General features: G+C 36.5%; 1 protein-coding gene across 1 annotated transcript in view; it reads right to left on the bottom strand.

The window, feature by feature from the left end:
• The window catches only part of CEP63 (centrosomal protein 63), a 58518-nt gene that overhangs the window by 33134 nt on the left and 5745 nt on the right, over window positions 1–19639 (bottom strand). Inside the window, exons 2-3 of the mRNA XM_043995728.1 lie at window positions 17596–17664; window positions 12578–12755 (exon numbers count right to left, since the gene is read on the bottom strand). Of these exons, the coding sequence (XP_043851663.1) occupies window positions 12578–12755; window positions 17596–17664 (247 nt within the window). The remainder of the gene's footprint in view (window positions 1–12577; window positions 12756–17595; window positions 17665–19639) is intronic.

Below are 19639 nucleotides of genomic sequence, written 5' to 3'. Positions count from 1 at the left end.
AGTAGATAGAACCTTTGTCTACAGCAAAATAATCATAAAATCCAAGAATTGTACTTTTAGGGCAGCCCACATTCATATCTGATTTACTACAATAAAGTTTGGTTACCAAATTTACAAACACAATAAATTAGGAAAAGGAGCTAACAAGAGGCAATAGACATACATCCTAACAATAAGAGACTGAGGAAGGAGGGAGGGAGGGAGGGCGAGAGGGAGGGAGGGCGGGCGGGCGGGCGGGAGGGAGGGAGGGAGGGAGGGAGGGAGGGAGGGAGGGAGGAAGGAAGGAAGGAAGGAAGGAAGGAAGGAAGGAAGGAAGGAAGGAAGGAAGGAAGGAAGGAAGGAAGGAACTTAAACCACGCAAAAAAATCCAGCACATTTGAACCAACCCACTCTATCTTCCCTTTTTAGGTTATATATTACAAAAGTTAGGACAATAGATTGAAGCGCTTGATTCCATCTGAATGAGAAATTTTATCAGTGTTTAATTTGAATTCCAAAACACTGTCCTTTACTGATGTCTTTTTTTACATCATTCTGACCAAAGGCTTAATCACTTTCTGAGAGGAAATTGAACCAAAGTTTAAAAAGGAACTCTATAAATTACCAGAAAATGGATTAAGGTGGTAACTGTACTTAAAACAGGAATAGTTTATTCCAACTTAGCTTATTCATTATCTCCATCCTTGACTGGACTGAATTGCTTAGGAAAAGATTTTTCAGTTTGTACCAATAATTTAATGACTATTGTTCTGAATCAAATCTGTGAATTAAAATTTGACTTGAGTTCTGTAACAAAGTTTTATTTTATTGCAGAATTTTGTCTTTGGGAATATCATATATTATAACTTGACAATAGTTTATGTATAAAGATGGAAGAGATTTGCTTTCTTTCTACTCAGAGATTGAATTAGAGATTTAAAGGCAGGATGGATTTCCTCTCTTTCTAATCAGAGATTAGAATTACAATGATTTCATTAACAGATTTATTTTTTGGCAAGCTGTACTGGAAAACCAAGTACTGCATGTTTTTTATCTTCTACAGAAGCAAACCACCTCATATGTCTCAACAGGCTTTGAGGGCATTGATGCATGCAACAGAATATAATAACTTATGTTCATAATGATGAGAAAAAGTTTAATTGTGTTTGGCAAATTCTGCTTAAGATAATGTGTGATGCTGCAAAACATTTTAGAAATATTTCTATCATGTGGTTATTATAAGAATTGGTTTAAAACACATAAGCTTCCATCTAGACAATTCAGTTATATGTAGTGTTATAAAAATAATGTCTTTGTATATGAATATGTGCTCCTCCTCAATCTCCCATCTTATTACTAGATGTCAGGAATAGTAAAAATTATTACATGTTATATTTACATCCCTAAAGTCAGTGACACTTGGAAGGAGGGTGATGCGTGGGAATAAAGAAACAGAGAAAAGGAAGATCTAAATAACTAGAGAAATATTTACTGCTTGTGGATAGGCTGAGACAATATAATAAAAATGCAATACTACCTAAATTAATTTACTTATCCTATGTCATATCAATCCAACTATCAAAGGATTACTTTTTAGAGCTATATAAAATAAGAAAATAGTTAATTTAGAGGAACAAAAGGTCAATATTCTCAAGGGAAATAATGAAAAAAAAGTGAAAAGGGAACCTAGATCTCAAACTCTACTACAAATTAGTAATCATCAAAAAAATTTTGTACTGGTTAAAAAAAGAGAAGTCAGTGAGTAGAACACAGTAAGACAAAAGCAAGTAAGCATAGTAACCCAGCATCTGAGAAAAACCAAAGATCTCAGATACTGGAGTAAGAAATCACTTTTGACAAAAACTTATGGGAAAACTGGAAGGCAGTATGGCAGCAACTAGAAACTGTAAAAAAAATTAATTATTAACAATCTAGTCTAATCTGAAAAATATATAACTGGATTTATGAAAAATTATGATTATATGAAAAATGATAAATTTAGAGAAATTATAATTGGGCCATAAGTCCTGCCACGGTCGCCATTCAAATGTGAAATATTTTTGACTGACTAGCCTAATTTGGGGGGACTAATTTGACTGGGGTACTAATTCTGGGACTTTTGACTAAACTGGCTGACTGCGTTTAATTTAATATGGGCCGTTTATAAAGTTCTACCACATTGCTCCACTCCCAAATTGATAAACACAGGATTAAGAAGCCTCTTAACTAAATAATCAAAGCAGAGTTTATTTATGAGATACTATTGAAAATTAAGAATACAGGGAAATAAAATGTACAACCTGACTGCCTTTTCCTGAGGTCTCTTTCCATTACATCTCTTTCCCACCTGCGGCCCTTCGAACTTTTTTAATACAATAGGGGCATTAGTTGCCTCTCGCCTCAGGGCACTCAGGTACTTTATTCTAACTCCTCTTAATCTTCACTTTCTCCAACCTATACACTGTGCTGACCACTTCTGTGCTCTCTGCTGCCTCCTGTTCAGTCTGTCTTCTGCCGCCTTTGCTCCTAGTCCTGCGTTGCTGTTCATCAAGTCCCCCGTCTCTCCTTTCTAATCTCGTCAGCCGCCGCTTGACCTCTTCTCAGCCTCCCCCCCCCCATCCTTGTCTGAACCTCTGAGTCTTGTCCACAGGCCTCCAGTCCTCCTGTCAGCCCCCGTACCTTGTCAGCCTCTCTAATCTCCTCAGCCTCTCTCGTCTGCCCCTGTCTGACCAACCCCCTCTGTCTAACTCCCAAGTCTATATATACCTTTTCTTCTCTCCACTCAAATCTCGGGGCTTCCTGCACCTCCACAGATCACGCTAATCCGCTAGCCAGGGCTGCGGCTGGGGGTGGGGGTGGGGGTGTGCTCGAGCAGCTCATGCCTCAGCACAGGCTATCAGGATCTTTTGGATAGCTCTGCTCAGGTTGGAGGGAGCTGGGAGCTTTTTTTTCCCCCAGCTGTCTGACCTGGCATCTTGTACAGCCCACAGGACTTTTGGGTTCAGCTGAAGCAGAGGGGGAGGGGCACCAGCCCCTCCCACACAGAAGAGACCCTGAGGGCCTAAGGCTTTCCAATCTCAGCCCAAAGGTAGGGTCCCCAAATCAAAATAAATTTCCACAAAACAAACCAACATCTTACATCATATACAAACATAAGCTCCAAACAGGTAATGACTTAGACTTAAAAGGTGATTTCATAAACATATTAGAGGAACAAAGAAGAAATTACCTTTCTAACCTATGGTCAGGGGAGAATTCCTGACCAAACAAGGGATAGAGAGGATCAGAGAAGATAAACAATTTTGATTACATAAGATTAAAAAGGTTTTCATAAACAAAATCAATGCAGCTAAAGTTAGAAGAAAAACATTACTGGAAGGAGGAAGAGGAAGAGGAAGAAGAAACCAATAATAAAGAAATATAGATTCAGGGAGGTCCATAACATAAACCCAAAAGAAAAAATAACTGCACAGCATCTATAAGCAAAACTTCAAACAAAACTCAGTCTCATCACGAAGTTAACTAGAATTTCAGGAAGACAGGAAGCAAGAGTTTAAAAACGATATTGTAATGAGAGCTCCAGCGTAAAGAATTGGAATAGAAATGAAACCCTAGAGAACAGACCTGGAAGAGAAAAAGTTTTGTACAGGAGGTATAAAATCTTATCTGAATAAGAGCCCCCCTTAAAAAGAGAATGGGAAATGAATGACTCCATAAGAAAATAAGAAATAACAGAACAATATCAAAAGACTGAAAAGGAAACACACATACACACACACACACACACACACACACACACACACACACACACACACACACACACACACACACACACACCATGAAAGATAATGTAAGGCAGAGGTGCCAAACTCATGACTACTGGGCTGGGTGCCACCCCTAACACTCCCAAAAGCAGTCAAAACCAAATTAAAATGTAATTTTAAAATGTTTAACAAAATAAATAAAAACATAATAACACAAAGATAATGTTAGTTTGAGGTTCAATATATACCCTATAAGCACCAACTTCTATTTCAGTTTGACACCACAGTGGTATCTCCTGTCAAGAACAACTGAAAACAGGTCCTAAAGAGAAAACTTAAGAATCATGACCAAAAAAATCCTAGAAATCGTATTTGAAGAAATCATGAATAAAAACTGCCCAGATCTATTAGAACCAGAGGGCCAAATGCAAAACACAAAGAATCCATCAGTCATCTCACTTGAAAGAAAACCATAACATTTAAAATTTTAGGAACTTAATATATGTGCATTTTCAAAGGAAAGAGTAAACAATTTACAGAGAAAAATAGACAGCAATGCTGTAACAGTTGGGGATCTCAATGTATACCTTCTAGACCTAAACAAATTTAACCAAAAGATAAGTAAGTAGGTACGGAAATGAATAAAATTTTAAGAGTAATATATCTGATAGATCTCTGAAGATTGCTTAATGAGAATAGAAATGAAAACACATTTCAAGCAGTACATGGTATCTTTACAAAAATTAACCATAGGGGGCAGCTAGGTGGTGCAATGGTTAAAGCACCAACCCTAGATTCAGAAAGACCTGAGTTCAAATGTGTCCTCAGACACTTGACACTTACTAGCTGTGTGACCCTGGGCAAGTCACTTAACCCTCATTGCCCCACAAAAAAAATGAAAAAGAAAAAACATACATACAAATTAACCATATATAAGGGCTTAAAAATAAATATACCAAAGCAGCAACTCTAAACACACCCTTTAATGACCATAATACAATAAAATTACATTAAAGAAAAGGCCTCTAAAGAAAGGATTGAAAATTAGAGACTAAATTATTTAATCATAAAGAACTGGTGAGACAGAGAACAAATTATAGAAACAATAAAAAATTTAGTCAAAGAAAATAACAACAATGAGACAATGTACCAAAATGTTTCAACATAAAGACAAAGTAGTTTTGGGGAGGAGAAAATTTTGAGCACTTTAATTAACAAATGAGATAACAAATCAGTGGATTAAACATCTAACTTAAAAAAAATAAACTGGAAAATTAGAAAATTAAAATCTTTCAACTAAGCACCAAAATAAAAAATTATGAAAATTTAAAAATAGATTTACAAAAATGAAAGCCAAAAAAGCACTGATTTTATAAATAAAACTAAGAGCTATATAAAAAAATTTAAAAGTCATTAGCTAGTCTGATTTTTAAAATGAAGAGGAAAACCAAATTGCTAATATCAAAAAAGAAAAAAAACAGAATTCACCACAAATGAGGAAGAAATAAAAGAAATTATGTTGCAATTATATACCCATAAAACTGACAGCTTATTTGAAATAGATGGATATTTTTTTTAAATATAAAATGCCAAAATTAACAGAATGAGAAAGAGAGAATTTAAATAACCTGATATCAAAAAAAGAAATTGAAAGTGCCATAAATAAGCTGCCAAAGGAAAAATCTCTGGAACCAGATGGACTTAGAAGAAAATTTTATCAAACATTCAAAGAACATTAATTCTAATATTAAATAAACTGACTGCAAAAATAGAAAAAGAAGGAAGTCTACCAAATTTCTTCTATGATATAAATATGTTCTTGGCAACTAAATCAGAAAAAAGAGACAAAACAGACAAAAGCTAAAAGAAACTCCAGAACAATTTCCCTAATAAGCATTGCTAAAAAACGTTTAAATAAAAGAATAGCAAAGAGTCTATGTTGTTACATATCAAAAAGATTATATACCATGACCAAGTTGGGTATAGAATGCAGGGGTGGTTCAATATTAGGCTAACTATATAAATATAATGGAATATAATAAAAGAAACCTCACATGATTCACAAATGCAAAAAAAAGCTTTTAATAAATACAATACCTATTTCTATTGAAACATTTTTAAAAGGTAAAAATGAACCTTTCTTAATATAGTAAATAGCATCTATCTAAATCTCAGAGATAGCATTATATGGAATAGGGATAAACTAGAGACTTTTCCAATAAGATGAGGGGGTAGTCAGGATGTCCATTATCACCACTTTTATATAGCAAGAGCATAAGAAAAAGAAATTGATGGAGTATGAATAAGCAAAGAAGGGAAAAAAACCCAAACCATTGCTTTCTCCAGATGATCTGACAGTCTACTTAGAGAACCTGAGAGTCAAATAAAATTTAACTAAAACAATAATCTCAGCAAATTAGCTAGATTTCTCCAAATTATCTTGTGTGTATCTTGTTTGCATATAATCCTTTGCATGTTGTTTTCTCCCATTAGATAATGAGCTCCTTGAAAGAGGGAACTGTTATGCTATAATTTGTATCCCTATCCTTCAGTACAGCACCTGGCACATAGTAGGCACTTAATAAATGCTTGTTCAAGACACTAAGACCAGAGCAGAAAGATTGCTGAGATAAGAGTAATGTTCAGCTAAGATTACATCCTCATAAACTGATTGCAGATGAAGCTCTGGTGTTGACTCTGCACCCTTTAGTAGCTGATCCCCATTCTTAATTCATCAACAAAGTGAAGAATATATACTTGCCCCAAGGGTGATAAATTGTAGACACTTATCCTTGGTTCAACTATTGGCTTCAACCACATCACTGTTACTTATAATTCATTGCTTTACCTCCTGAAGTACAGGTCTGACCCCATCTCTCTCTCTTTCTCTCTCTCTCTCTCTCTCTCTCTCTCTCTCTCTCTCTCTCTCTCTCTCTCTCTCTCTCACACACACACACACACACACACACACACACACACTCCCCCTCCCCAATACACACTCAATAAATTCCAGTGGCTCACTATCACCTCCAAATCCTCTGTTGAGAGTTCAAAGCCAAGTCTTCTTACACATTAGACATCTTCTCACCCAACCCCACCACCCTGAGACTCAGTGACACTGGCTTACTGGTTGTTCCTCCAACAATATCCAATCCCTTGACTGCAGGCATTTCCCATATCTTAAATGCTCTCCATCCCACCTTCTAGCTTCTTTCAAGTCCCAGCTAAAATCCCTCCTACCTTTCTACATGAAGCCTTTCCTAATCCCACTTAATTTTAGTACCTTCTTTCTATTGACTATTTCCAATTAATCCTGTATATAGCCTGTTCATAGTTACTTTCATGTTGTCTCCTCCTCCTCCTCCTCCTCTTTTACTTTTCTTTGTAAACAGAGTGCCTGGCATATGGTAGACATTTACCATGACCTCCTATTCAAAATTTCTGAATCTCTTCATATCATAATATACTTTGCATTGTACTTATCTGAATACATGTAATTTCCCCAAGTGAGATAAAATTTCATAAGGGGAGGGTTTATCATGGTGCCTTACACATACCCTAAAAAATGAAGACTCTGTGATGTCCTGTGGGGAAGTCTCACTGAGCTTAACTTCCTCCAACAACACAGAGTGACACCAAACACTGCATTGCCTCCATGCTCTGAAAATAAGAGGTGTTTAATAAATCCCTGGTGCACTGACTTCAAGCCCCTGCTTCAAATGCCCTTCTCCTTACCCCTATCTTTACTTCCCATCAAAGCCAAGTAAAAGAACCAAATTTTCTCTGGAGGCCAGAGTAGCTGTGGAAGGTTGCAATGAGGTCATGAGCCTCAAATGACAACACATAGAAAGTGCTTTGCAAACCTTCAAGCATTAAATGTCAGCTATTATTAGAGTAATGGCTCTATCTTCTAAAGCCCTCCAGAACCTGTTAGCATATTAGAAAAGAACAGACCTGAAAAATAACTGATTCACACAAGTTGAAAGTCACTGCTCTAATCCAACCTTCATTTCCTATCTGTGACCATCTTTCCCAGTCACTCTTCAGAATTTATCATCTATGTCCTGCCCACTATGGATAGGTATACTCCAGGGTTCTGTCCTAAGCCCTTTTCTCTTTACTATCTGTACTCTTTCTTGGCGATCTTATCAGTTCTCATGGTTTCATTTTTTCATTTCTAGGCAGATGGGGCAGTTGCTGGCGCAGTGGATAGAGCACCGGCCCTGGATTCAGGAGGACCTGAGTTCAAATCTGAGCTCAGACACTTGACACTTACTAGCTGTGTGACCCTGGGCAAGTCACTTAATCCCAATTGCCTCACAAAAAAAACAAACCCCAAAACAAACAAAACAAAACATTTCTAGGCAGATAATTTTGTAAATTGCCAAATTTATATATTCATCTCTAATTTCTTTCTTGATCTTGAGTCCCAATCATCCCCTGTGCTTGCTGGTCCACTTACGAATTTCATTGGCATCCCAAACTGAACACAACCAAAGCTGAATTCATTGAACAGTTAAGCAAAAGGAGGTTTACTTTGCCTTAACACAGCAAGGACATGCAACAAAGTTACAGTGGCAGTTATCTTCAGTTTATGAACAGTGGTGTCAAACTTAAATAGAACACGATCCCTGCCAGCCACATATTTACTTAGAACATCACAAATGAACATTATTTTTATTGTATTTTTATTTATTTTGTTAAACACTTCCCAATTACATTTTAATCTAGGTCTAACTAGTCTTAGGAGCTGCTTGATGCCTGCAGGCTGTGAGTTTGATACCTCTGCTTAAGAGTACATCATTTTGTCCCAAAATGAAACCAGAAATAAAAGTGCTGATGTTAGGCTTGACTCTAACACCCTGATGACGGCTTTTATACAATTACTTTAGTGTTATTGTTCAGTCGTTTCAGTCATGTCTGACTGTTCCTGACCTCATTTGGGATTTTCTTGGCAAAGATCTTACAATGGTTTGCCAATTCCTTTTCCAGATCATTTTACAGATGAGGAACTGAGGCCAACAGGGTAAGTGACTTATCTAGGATCACATAGCTGATAAGTGTCAGAGGCTGAATTTGAACTCATAAATTTAAGTATTCCTGATTCCAAGCCCAGTACTCTATCCACTGTGCCCCCTAGCTGCCCTTAATTACTTAAGCATTTAGTTGCAATACAGAAACACAAATATATTATCTTGACCTGAATCAAGTCTATACTCAATTTTGCTGTAGTTACCCTTTAAATCAGTTGTCTCCAAACATTTGTGATGCCACATCTGCATTGGCAAAACAAACTTTTGAGCATACACTTCTAATATATGTATATGTTATATGTAACATATAATTCTTTGTTCAATTTATTTTGTTTGTTTGTTTGTTTTTGGTCAGGGCAATGAGGGTTAAGTGACTTGCCCAGGGTCACACAGCTAGTAAGTGTCAAGTGTCTGAGGCCAGATTTGAACTCAGGTACTCCTGAATCCAGGGCTGGTGCTTTATCCATTACTCCACCTAGCTGTCCCCCAATTTATTTTAATATTTGATTTAATGGCTGTCATATCTGAAATAGATGTGTCTAGTTGGGAGAACACTGGCTTGGATCAATTAAGTCATACTAACATTTAGATTAGAGGCTTGGTTATAGTGAAATTTAGACTCTGCATTCATTAGGCAATCATTTTTACTATTAATTTCCTAACTGTAAAACTTTTTGCTACTGAGAAAAATACTACAGCAGCAACCAAAAGAACTGGCCAGAATGGCATAAATGTTCTTTAAAAGATATCAAATTTTATTAATTGTATTTCTAACATCTTTCTAAGCATTTTTGTTCAATACTTCATAAATCCTTACACCTAGAAGAATTCTTACACTCAATCTGCCTATGCACAAAGTGACTACTGTCTTCCAAAGACAGTCTTAAAAGTTTTAGTCCAAATAACACCAATTCTAACCTGATAAATTCACTCCCAGGAGATAATGAACATTATCTTTATTTCCATGTTAAGTGGCAGTTGTCACAGCAGAAAAATCTTTGTAATGAGTCCATAGTTCTAACACCCTTACCCTCTAAAAGAGAAAGTTTATTTTGCTGTGATGCTAAATGCTCCTACCTAAGTAACTGTCACACTATTACTGTCCATGGAGTATGGAATCCCATAGTATGAGACCAGGGCTAAGGTCCCTTCCACCTCACCCCTACACTCAGTCCTATAAATTTATAACAGTTGTTAGCAAGGTAAGAAGCAGTACATGTCAAATGAGTGATATACATACACAACCCTCTAAGAACACAGAGGTTAGAGATATCATTGCATAGTGGGAGGCAGCCATCAGAAGAGACAAGCTCGGGCACCCAGTGGCTGTGTGACCAGAGGCAAGTCACTTAACCTCTAGGGGCCTTAACTTTCTCAATGGCAAAATGGTATCATTAATATTTGTACCAACGATCTCATGGGGTTTTTTTCAGAGAAATGCTTTGTAAAACTTTGGGTACCATTTAAATGTGAGCTATTATTCATATATCAAGTATTAAGGCACTAATTTGTCAGTGCTTTCTTCTTTTCCTCCTATTCAGTTCACTTTATACAACCCAGATTCCTAGATTATGAGAAATCAAACATTGTCTTGAGCTTGTCTTCAAAATTTGGCCCCAAAAGTACTAGGAAATTTTTAACCAAGAAGAAAAAAAGAATTTTTTTTCTTTCCTTTTTTAATGCTAACAGAACTTTTCACTAAAACGTTTTTTCTTTTCTTTTTTTTTTGGGGGGAGGGGTCGGGGCAATGAGGGTTAAGTGACTTGCCCAAGGTCACACAGCTAGTGTCAAGTGCCTGAGGCCAGATTTGAACTCAGGTACTCCTGAATCCAGGGCTGGTGCTTCATCCACTGCACCACCTAGCTACCCCTCACAGAAACATTTTCATGGATAACTGACAAATATTAACTGAATACCTACTACAGGAAGAGTAGAATGACAAATGCCACAAGGGACACAAAATGTCTAATACTAATCTGAATCTCCAGGAACTTATATCTGGAACTAACTGTGATATAAAAAGAAAAAAGCATCAATAAAACTTTTTTTGGAAAAAAATAAAGTTAAAATAAAAAAAAATATAAAGTTGGAATGGTAAATTGAGACCAGACAGTAGAAGGTCTTAAATATGAAGCTAAGAAGTTTACTTTATCCTGTACACAACTGGAGATTTATTAAGGGTTTTTACCAGCAGTATTACAAGGTCAAAGTGATGTTTTGGGAAGATTAATCTTGTAGTAAAATGTTAGGTTAGAGGAAAGGAAGGCTGAAGGAACAGAGAAGTTATGAAGCTTTTCACATTATATTGTCCAAATGAGTCCAATCAAATTACAGGTGGTAGTAATAAAAATGGAAAGGAAAAGACATTCAAGAAACAACATAAAAGAAGAATCAAAAGTACTAGCTTAGTTGGCATGGGAAGGCAATAAAGAAGGAAGAGTCAAATATTGAGCTTAGGTATCTAGAAAAATTATACTACCACTGACAATATCAGGGATATGAGGAAGGGGAACTATTTGCAGGTAGTTTAATTTTACACATCCAAATGAAAAATGTCTAACAGCAATTGTAAACAAAGGATTGAACCTCAGGATATACTAATTTGAAAGTCATCCACAGAGTTATCCACAGATGAGTCTATGGAAATAAATGAGAGCCTAGAGAGTCAAGGATTGAATCTTGAGGACATCCATATTTCTGGGGCAGAAGGAAGGAGAGGAACCAAAAAAAAAAAAGTCAGAGGTAGGAAAAACAAGGCAATATAGTATCACAGAAGCCAGTGAAGGGGATATTTTAAAATCATGGGGGTAGAAAATGGTAAATGTTAAGAGACTAATGAGTATAAAGACTAGGAAAAGGCCAATGATATGGCATGTAGTTTATTATTAGTACCCTTCTATGTTTCAGATTCTGTTGGGTGGAAACAGCAGAAACCAGATTATAAGTTGGTTTTGGTTTTGTTGTTGTTTTTACAGTGAAAAGACAGAGAAAACTATAAACAATCAGGATCTTTGTGTTTGTATTTAAGATACAAAAGACCCACACATCTTTGAAAACAAAATAACTACATGAGAAATTTACAGATTATATGTACACCAAAAAAAATAGGTACTTTTAGAATTTTAAAATTCAAATTAAACACTGTTAACAGGGCTCGTTGATATCAGAAGGGAAGAAAAAGGGATAAACATTTATATAGTGCCTATAAGCACTCACAAACAATCCTGAGAGGTGAGTCCTGTTACTATCTCTATTTTACACTTGAGGAAACTGAGGCAGACAGAAGTTAAGTAACTTGTGCAAAGATACACAGCAACTAAGTGTCTGAGGCTAGATTCAAACTTGGGGTTTTCCTGACTCCAGGCCCAGTGTTCTACCCATTGTGCCACCCTGTTGCCCCCATAAAATATATAGCTTAAGTTCTCTGCAGCATATTATTTTATTTTTTATACACTATCACTTAGAACAGTGATTCAATGAATGTTTCTTATGCATGCATTTTGCTCTATCTATATGGTATAACTACAGACATCCTTTTAAAATGGAGTGAGCTTCAAAAACTTCATCAATATACTATTACCATCTATATCCATCAGGTACTCATATAGATGAAAATAAAGAATTAAGGAAATAGGGTCAAATCTTCTCCAGTATAACTTCATCTCTATGTTAGAACTGAACTTAATAAGAAAAAATGTGGTGCGACAAATTTGATTGACAAGACTTATTTTGAAACATATGTAACACATAAGTAAAGTTAAACTGTACTACTAAATAAAGGGAGTGAATCATGTGTTGTACCTCTTTATGCTTTTGATCCAATAAATTCCTAAGAGAGTTGAGCTCCTGTTGTCGGATATCCAAGCAGGTTTTTAGAGCCTGGGTCTGGCCTTCCCACTCAGACCTCTCATGAGCCACCATTATGTCAATTTGTTTCATTAGCTCCTGTAGTTCTGGCTCACAAGATGTCAAAAACCCCCTGCAAAATAAGAAGAAATCACTCAAATTATACAGCAGATGCTTGCACTGCTGTTTTTTCTTCACCTGTAAAAGAATGTGGAAGTACGTGCTCATCCCAAAAGGTAATTGAATGAACAGAACCATCATTATCAAAATTTCACAAGAATGGCTCTTTTCAAAAAATTGCCAGAAGCAATCATATTCTCATACATATGTGTATGTGTGTGCATACATATATATACACACATACACACATACAGTGTGTATATCATAGATGGATAGAGACACAATATACATATATATGGGATAGATACATACATATATATGTCTGTGTGCATGATTTGCATAGAGCTAACATTTAAGCTCATAGAAGCTAATGAGATTACCAAGAGTATGGAGGGAGAAAGAATAAAGGATCCTGGACAAAACCTTGGGCACACCAACATTTAGAGATTCAGATATGGATGAGTCATTGTGAGTTAGGAACAGAGAGAAAGCTAATCTAATTGCTTAGCGAGAAGAATAATGTCCAGTGAGGCAAAGGATTCTGAAAAGAAGTGATTAGCTGGTTAGAGGGCAAGCAACAGGAAAGGAATGTTACAAAAAAAACCTAGCCAAGTTTCTGAACTCTTCTACTTTTGAGATTCAGTCAACTCTAGATGAAAATATAGAACTATGTCTTTAATGAACCTGCATTTTTATATTTCTTCAATAGCTAACACCAAGAAGAATCTATGGAAATACAAGTAGGTCCTACAGCATCACTCAAATCTTACTACTAGAATAAAGCCTCAAAGAAAGAAATAACTGAAACATTGACAGACATCTGGTTAATACCATTTTGGAAAACTTGAAGAATGAGTATGGTCTAGCTTAAATAGCATATTCCTTATTAAACAAAAGACAAAAAGCTTATGGGAGACAGGTGTCTAGCCAATACAGAAGTGAGAGAAATCACTTAAGTACTGCATTCATCCTTGAGTCTCATTTAAAGCAACTGTGAAGATACTAAAATTTTACATTATTGGACATTCACTTGAAATATGACTTACTTCCAAGTTCAAGAAGCATTAGACATTCATTATTGCTCCTATAGAGGAGATATGTATATAACTTGAAAAATACATCTATACATCCTTATACATATACATACATCCTATAGAGGGTTTGTAGAATTGTGGTACAGGGTAGAACAATGGACCAGAAAGTTTTTCTGGTTCTAGGCCTCACTCTGCCCTTGACTACCTAGGCAATCCTGGGCAAAACATTCTATCTCTGCAAGGCAGAATTTCTTTGTCTATAAAATGAGGTAATTAGACTAGAGGTAAAAAAGACCTCTAAGGACCCTTTCAGGGCTAATGCTTTATGGTTTTTTAATAAGCACCAGTGTCAGCTATATCTCCCCCATCCTCAAAAAACTCTCATTTGACCCATCTATTCTTACTATTGTCCTATACCTCTCTTCCTTTTCATAGCTAAATTCCTTTAAAAGGCCATCTACAATAGGTGCCTCTACTTCTTTTCTTCTTATTTTCAACTCTCTGCATTATCCAACCTAAACTACTCTTCCACAGCCACAATAATCTCTTAAATTGCCAAATCAAATTAGTCTTTTCTCATTCCTTATCCCTCCTGACCTCTCTATAGTCTCTGACATTGCTGATCACCCTCTCTGTCTTGATAATTTCTTAAGTTTTTGTGACACTTTTCTTATTTGGTTCTTCTCTTTACCATATCACCATTCCTCTGCGTCCTTTGCTGGATCTTCATTCAAGTTACACTCATTAACCACAGTATTTCCCCAAGATTCTGTCCTGGGCTCTCTGCCCTTCTCCCTTTATATTACTGTTCATGAGCTTTCATGGATTAAGTTATCATCTCTATGCAGATGGTTCCCAGATCTATTTATCCAGGCCCAATCTCTCTCCTGATTTACAGTCTCACATCTCCAACTGCCTATTAGACATCTTGAACTGGATGTCTCACATACATCTTAAACTCAATATGTCCACAACTAATCTCATCATATTTCTTCCTAAACCCTCCCCTCCTTTCTCATTTTCCTATGACTGTGAAGGATACCACCATTCTTCCAGTCACCCAGATTCACACTCTAGTTGTCAACACCAACAGCTCACTCTCTCTATTCCCCCACATGTAATCCATTTTCAAGTATGGTTGGCTCTTCCTTTGCCACATCTTCCCTATATACTCCCTTCTCTCCTGAGACACTGCTACTACCCTGATGAAGACTCTCTCCACTCCACACCTAGACTATTATGATAAGCTTTCTGCTTAGTCCCCTTGCCTCAAATCTCTCCCCACTCCAGTCCATCCGCTACTCAACTGTCAAACTGTTCTTCCTAAAATGCAGAAACGGCCACATCACCCCCTTCCTATTCAATAAGCTCCAGTGCCTCCCTATTACCTCCAAGATCAAATAGGAAATCTTGTTTGGCTTGAAAGCCAGTCATAAGCTGATCTCTTCCTACCTGTCCAGTCTTCTTACACCTTACTTACTCCTTTGCATCCATGTTACAATCCAGTGACATTCACCTCTTTGTTGTTCTTTTCACAAGTCACTCCATTTCCCAATTGTTTTTTGTCTGGCTGTCCCCCATCCCTGAAATACTCTCCCTCCCCATCTCCACCCCCTGAATTCTTTCAAGTTTTAGCTAAATTTCTACCTTCCGCAAAACCCCATCCAGATCCCTGTTAATGCTAGAGCTTCCTCTCTGAGGTCATGTCTAATTTATCTTGTCAATATCTTGTTTGCATACAGTTGTCTGCATGTTATCTCTCCTATTAAGATCGTGAGCTCCTTGAGGGGGAAGAACTGTTTCTGCTTCCCATCTTTTTTTTTTTTTTAAATCCGGCACAAGAAAGAAATTTAACAAATGTCTTGATTCTAGAGGGTTCCTAGGTAGACTGTATCCAGTTTTTGTTACATAATTTCTCCCACATTATGGGAATCCTAAAGGTTACCATGCTTACTTAGTGATTATCTAAACTCTCAATTTAGTTGCATTGACTTTATATTCTTGGTGGGGTAGTCGTTTTGGCAGGGTCTAATTAAGATCCATAACACAAATATACAACATATTAACCCTGCTCTAGACATGTTTCCTACTTGGCACTTTTGTAATGTCCTGCCCCTTTTCTGGAATCCTATATTGAGAGTAGAAAGGCCCTATTCCCTGGCTATTGCAAAGGAAGTTTCCTTTCTGTGACATGTGATGTAGTATGCCAATCAAGCATGTCTGAGTGCAAAGCCACCTCTCATACAGTGACTCTCAATTGTTAAGCTGCCAAGTGTGAAGGATGGAACCCAGGTATCCTCATATAGATCTGGAGGTGATAAAACTTAGCATACTCTAAATATACCAAGTCCTAAGAGCAATCTCTTGAAGTATCTTTACTAAACCATTACTTCCTCCCTCACCACTCAACTTTACATTCTGTCTTCTGACCTCATCATTCAACTAACACTACTCTCCCCAAAGTTACAAATGATCTTTTATTGCCAAACCTGATAGTCTTTTCTCAGTCCTAATCTTTCTGAACCTGCTTTATTTGACAACTATTGCCTACCTTTTCTTCCTGTACACTCTCTTCTACAGTTCTGACCATTCCTCAGTCTCATTTGCTGGACCATCCATATTGCTACTCTATGCACATTATGCATATATTAAGGATAAGATAATAAGAAAAAGACCTGGCTTTTCCAAATTCCAGAAATTAAATTTTCAAATACATAAAATATTTCAGAAATTACATCTTAAGTCTTTTTAGGGAAACATCAATTTCACCTTTTTATTTTAAAAAATAATAAAGTAGACAAGTAGGTATTTTGGATAACTGTCCTCAAATAACTAATGATGTACCTGGAAAAATTATTTTATAACTATTGTTGGAATTAATAGAAATGTAGCCTCATGAATAAAAACAATGTAATTAACATAAAGTTAAAATCCCACCAAGACACAGAAGACGACAATACAAATGGCATCTTCTAATAGAGGTAAGGCTAAAGACTACTCTCTGACTCCTTACTAAGGATGTTGGGAGGGAGAGGGAAAGTTTCTGCTCAGGTGCAAGTTGGACTGCATTACCTCTGCGGTCTCTTCCAACTGAAAATCTATGTAAAAAAATTACTGAGCACTAAAATAGCCAAAAGAAGACAAAACAAAGAAGAAAAAGGGTGAGGCCTAGATAACTACCAATAGAATAAGAGAATTCTGAATTACTGAGGGCTGAGTGTAAAAAACTTATACTTTATAGTGTAATAATAACTAATTATCTTATAATAAATGGTTTATATTCTATATGTTTTTACATTTTTATATTTTATAATATAAAATATTTTCTAATAAGCCAAAAAAATTGAACTTTTGAGACCTGAAAGCCAGACAGTAAGACTGCTTTGGTAAACTCACAAAGAAATCAATGGAGGCTTTACTCATAATGGTAAAAAAACAAAACAAAACAAAAAAACCCCACAAACCCATAAGATGGCTTTCTGATTCTTCAAAAAATAAAAATAAATACTTTTTATTTTGCTAGAAAATCCCTCTAATTTTTCATTTGAATAGCATGGAGCACAAATTTTCATAAAGGAAAACGTTTACCCTCTAGTTAAGAAGAAAAACCATGAAGCTATAACATAGTCTACAAACATCACATTCTGCATTGCCAGAATTACATTATCTTGACACAGAGTGCTGTCATTTTTTAAAATGATAACATAAATTGTTTCAAGTTCAAAATGAGCAAAGGAGCACTCAAGTACTAGTGCTAAGACAAATATGGGCATTGGAAAGCCCACTTCTTATTTGAAAGTAAAATCAAAACAACCTTACCCTCCTTGTCCCCGACTCTGTATTCCTTCCAACAAAGCCTCCATAACCCAATCACCTCTGCTCTGGTCACTGGGAAGAGAAATAAACACGGGTCATAAAATGGCATTCTTTTCCACACACAAAATTGTTACTGGTCAGGTTAAGACTGTGAGTAGAAGTGTAGGATTTCTTGGGGAGAATTTAGAGACAGGTAACAACTTTGATTTTGAGCACTCTTATAATCTGCTAGGTGCTAAATACTGGCAATACAAAGACAAAAAAAGAAAAGCCTCTGACTTCAATTTCTGGTTGGTCCTATATAAGTCCATATCAGCTTATGGTTGTTAAATTAATGAAAGAAAGGTTGCCAGAGAAGATAAGCTGCCTGGACAGAAACAGGTGACCCCACTCCCTCATACCTAGTCCAACAAAAACCTAAAAATCATTATCAAACCAAATAATGATCAAGAAATCCAATGGAAAATTATAACAAATGACTTCACCAATCCCAGAACTACACAAAATATCATCCATGAACCTCTGGGCAACAAGAAAGAGGGTCGCTAGCTAAGCTGGAAGCAGAACATGCAATTCAGAGTCACACGCTTTCTAGTGTGACCAGATATTTATAGTCTGAAAGACGGCGAGAAAAGAGGGCTCCCCCAAGAAATCTCCAAGGTGGTTTAAAAAACAAACAAACCTAAAATGGCGACTTTGGAAACAACCAGGAGTAGCAATGAACAGTTTTAAGCATGGTAGCACTCACATCACCTCACCTAAGGCCCAAGTCCTTAACACTGTCCTGATATGCAATAAAGAACTATGAACTTTAAAGATTCAGGAGGCCTAATCCCTGAGTAAAGGAACTCATATAAGCCATGTTGAGACCAAGCAAGGCCTATCACTCAAAAGCAGACTGGAGGCAGAAGCTGACACAAAGCACCAATTCAGTACTGGAGAACTGAACAGAAGAATACTCTAGTACAAGAGAGATGAGCAAGCAGAAGATACAGATAATTGTAAAGAATTAAACAGATCCAGAAATATCAAAAAGCCAAGCCTAGGAGACAGTAACTCCATGATGACTGCAAGCAGAGACTCAAACCAAAAAACTATGATTTTCCCCAAGGACTACATGAATAACCAGAAAAAGTGAAGCAAGAGCTGTTGGTTTTCATTTAAAAAAAAAAAAGAAACAAAAACTTTGGAGGAAAGAATGATTCCAATTATAAAAATTATTAAAACTTCTTGTCACAAATTCATTTGACCTTAAAACCACTAAAATTATTCTGGAGGGAAATACTAATTATCTTTGTATTTCTAGCTATTCTTGCTTTGACATTAAAAAAAAATTGTGTCTTTTAGGGATTGAGTGGTATTGCAAATAATATGGTAGAGGGAAAAGGGAAGGGAACACAAATTTATTAAGTGCCTACTATGTGCCAGTCACTGTGCTAAGCACATTACAAATATTATTTCATTTGACCCTTACAACAATCCTGTGAGGTAAGTAATGTTATAATCCCCATTTTACAATTGAGGAAACTGAGGCAAACAAAGATTAAACAATTTGTTCAGGGTCATACAGCTAATATCAAATGATAAATTTGAACTCAGGTCTTCCTGAATCCAGGCCCAATGCTTTATCCACTCACTGTTTAAACTAACTGACCCTACTATTGCAGTTAGAGAGCCGAGGTACAAATTCTGGCTTTAACATAACTATTAGGGGCACCTAGGTGGCACAGTGGATTTAGCACCAGCCCTGGAGTCAGGAGGGCCTGAGTTCAAATTTGGCCTCAGATACTTGACACTTACTAGCTGTGTGACCCTGGGCAAGTCACTTAACCCCAATTGCCTCACTGGAAAAAAAAAAGGATAAAAAACATAACTATTTTGTGATCCTGGCAAGTTACTTCTCTTCCTTCTGCCTTAGTCTGCACATCTGTAAAATGAGAGGGTTTGACTAAATTATCCTTAAGGTCTCTTCCAACTAAAATTAATCTATAATCCTGCAATGAACAAAGTCAGTCAATAATTCAGAACAAAATCTGTCTTTGGAAAG

This window comes from Dromiciops gliroides, chromosome 3 (genome assembly GCF_019393635.1).
Source record: "Dromiciops gliroides isolate mDroGli1 chromosome 3, mDroGli1.pri, whole genome shotgun sequence".
NCBI classification, from domain to species: domain Eukaryota; kingdom Metazoa; phylum Chordata; class Mammalia; order Microbiotheria; family Microbiotheriidae; genus Dromiciops; species Dromiciops gliroides.
Note: the sequence above shows the minus strand (reverse complement) of the source record. Positions and strands in the feature narration are given on the sequence as shown.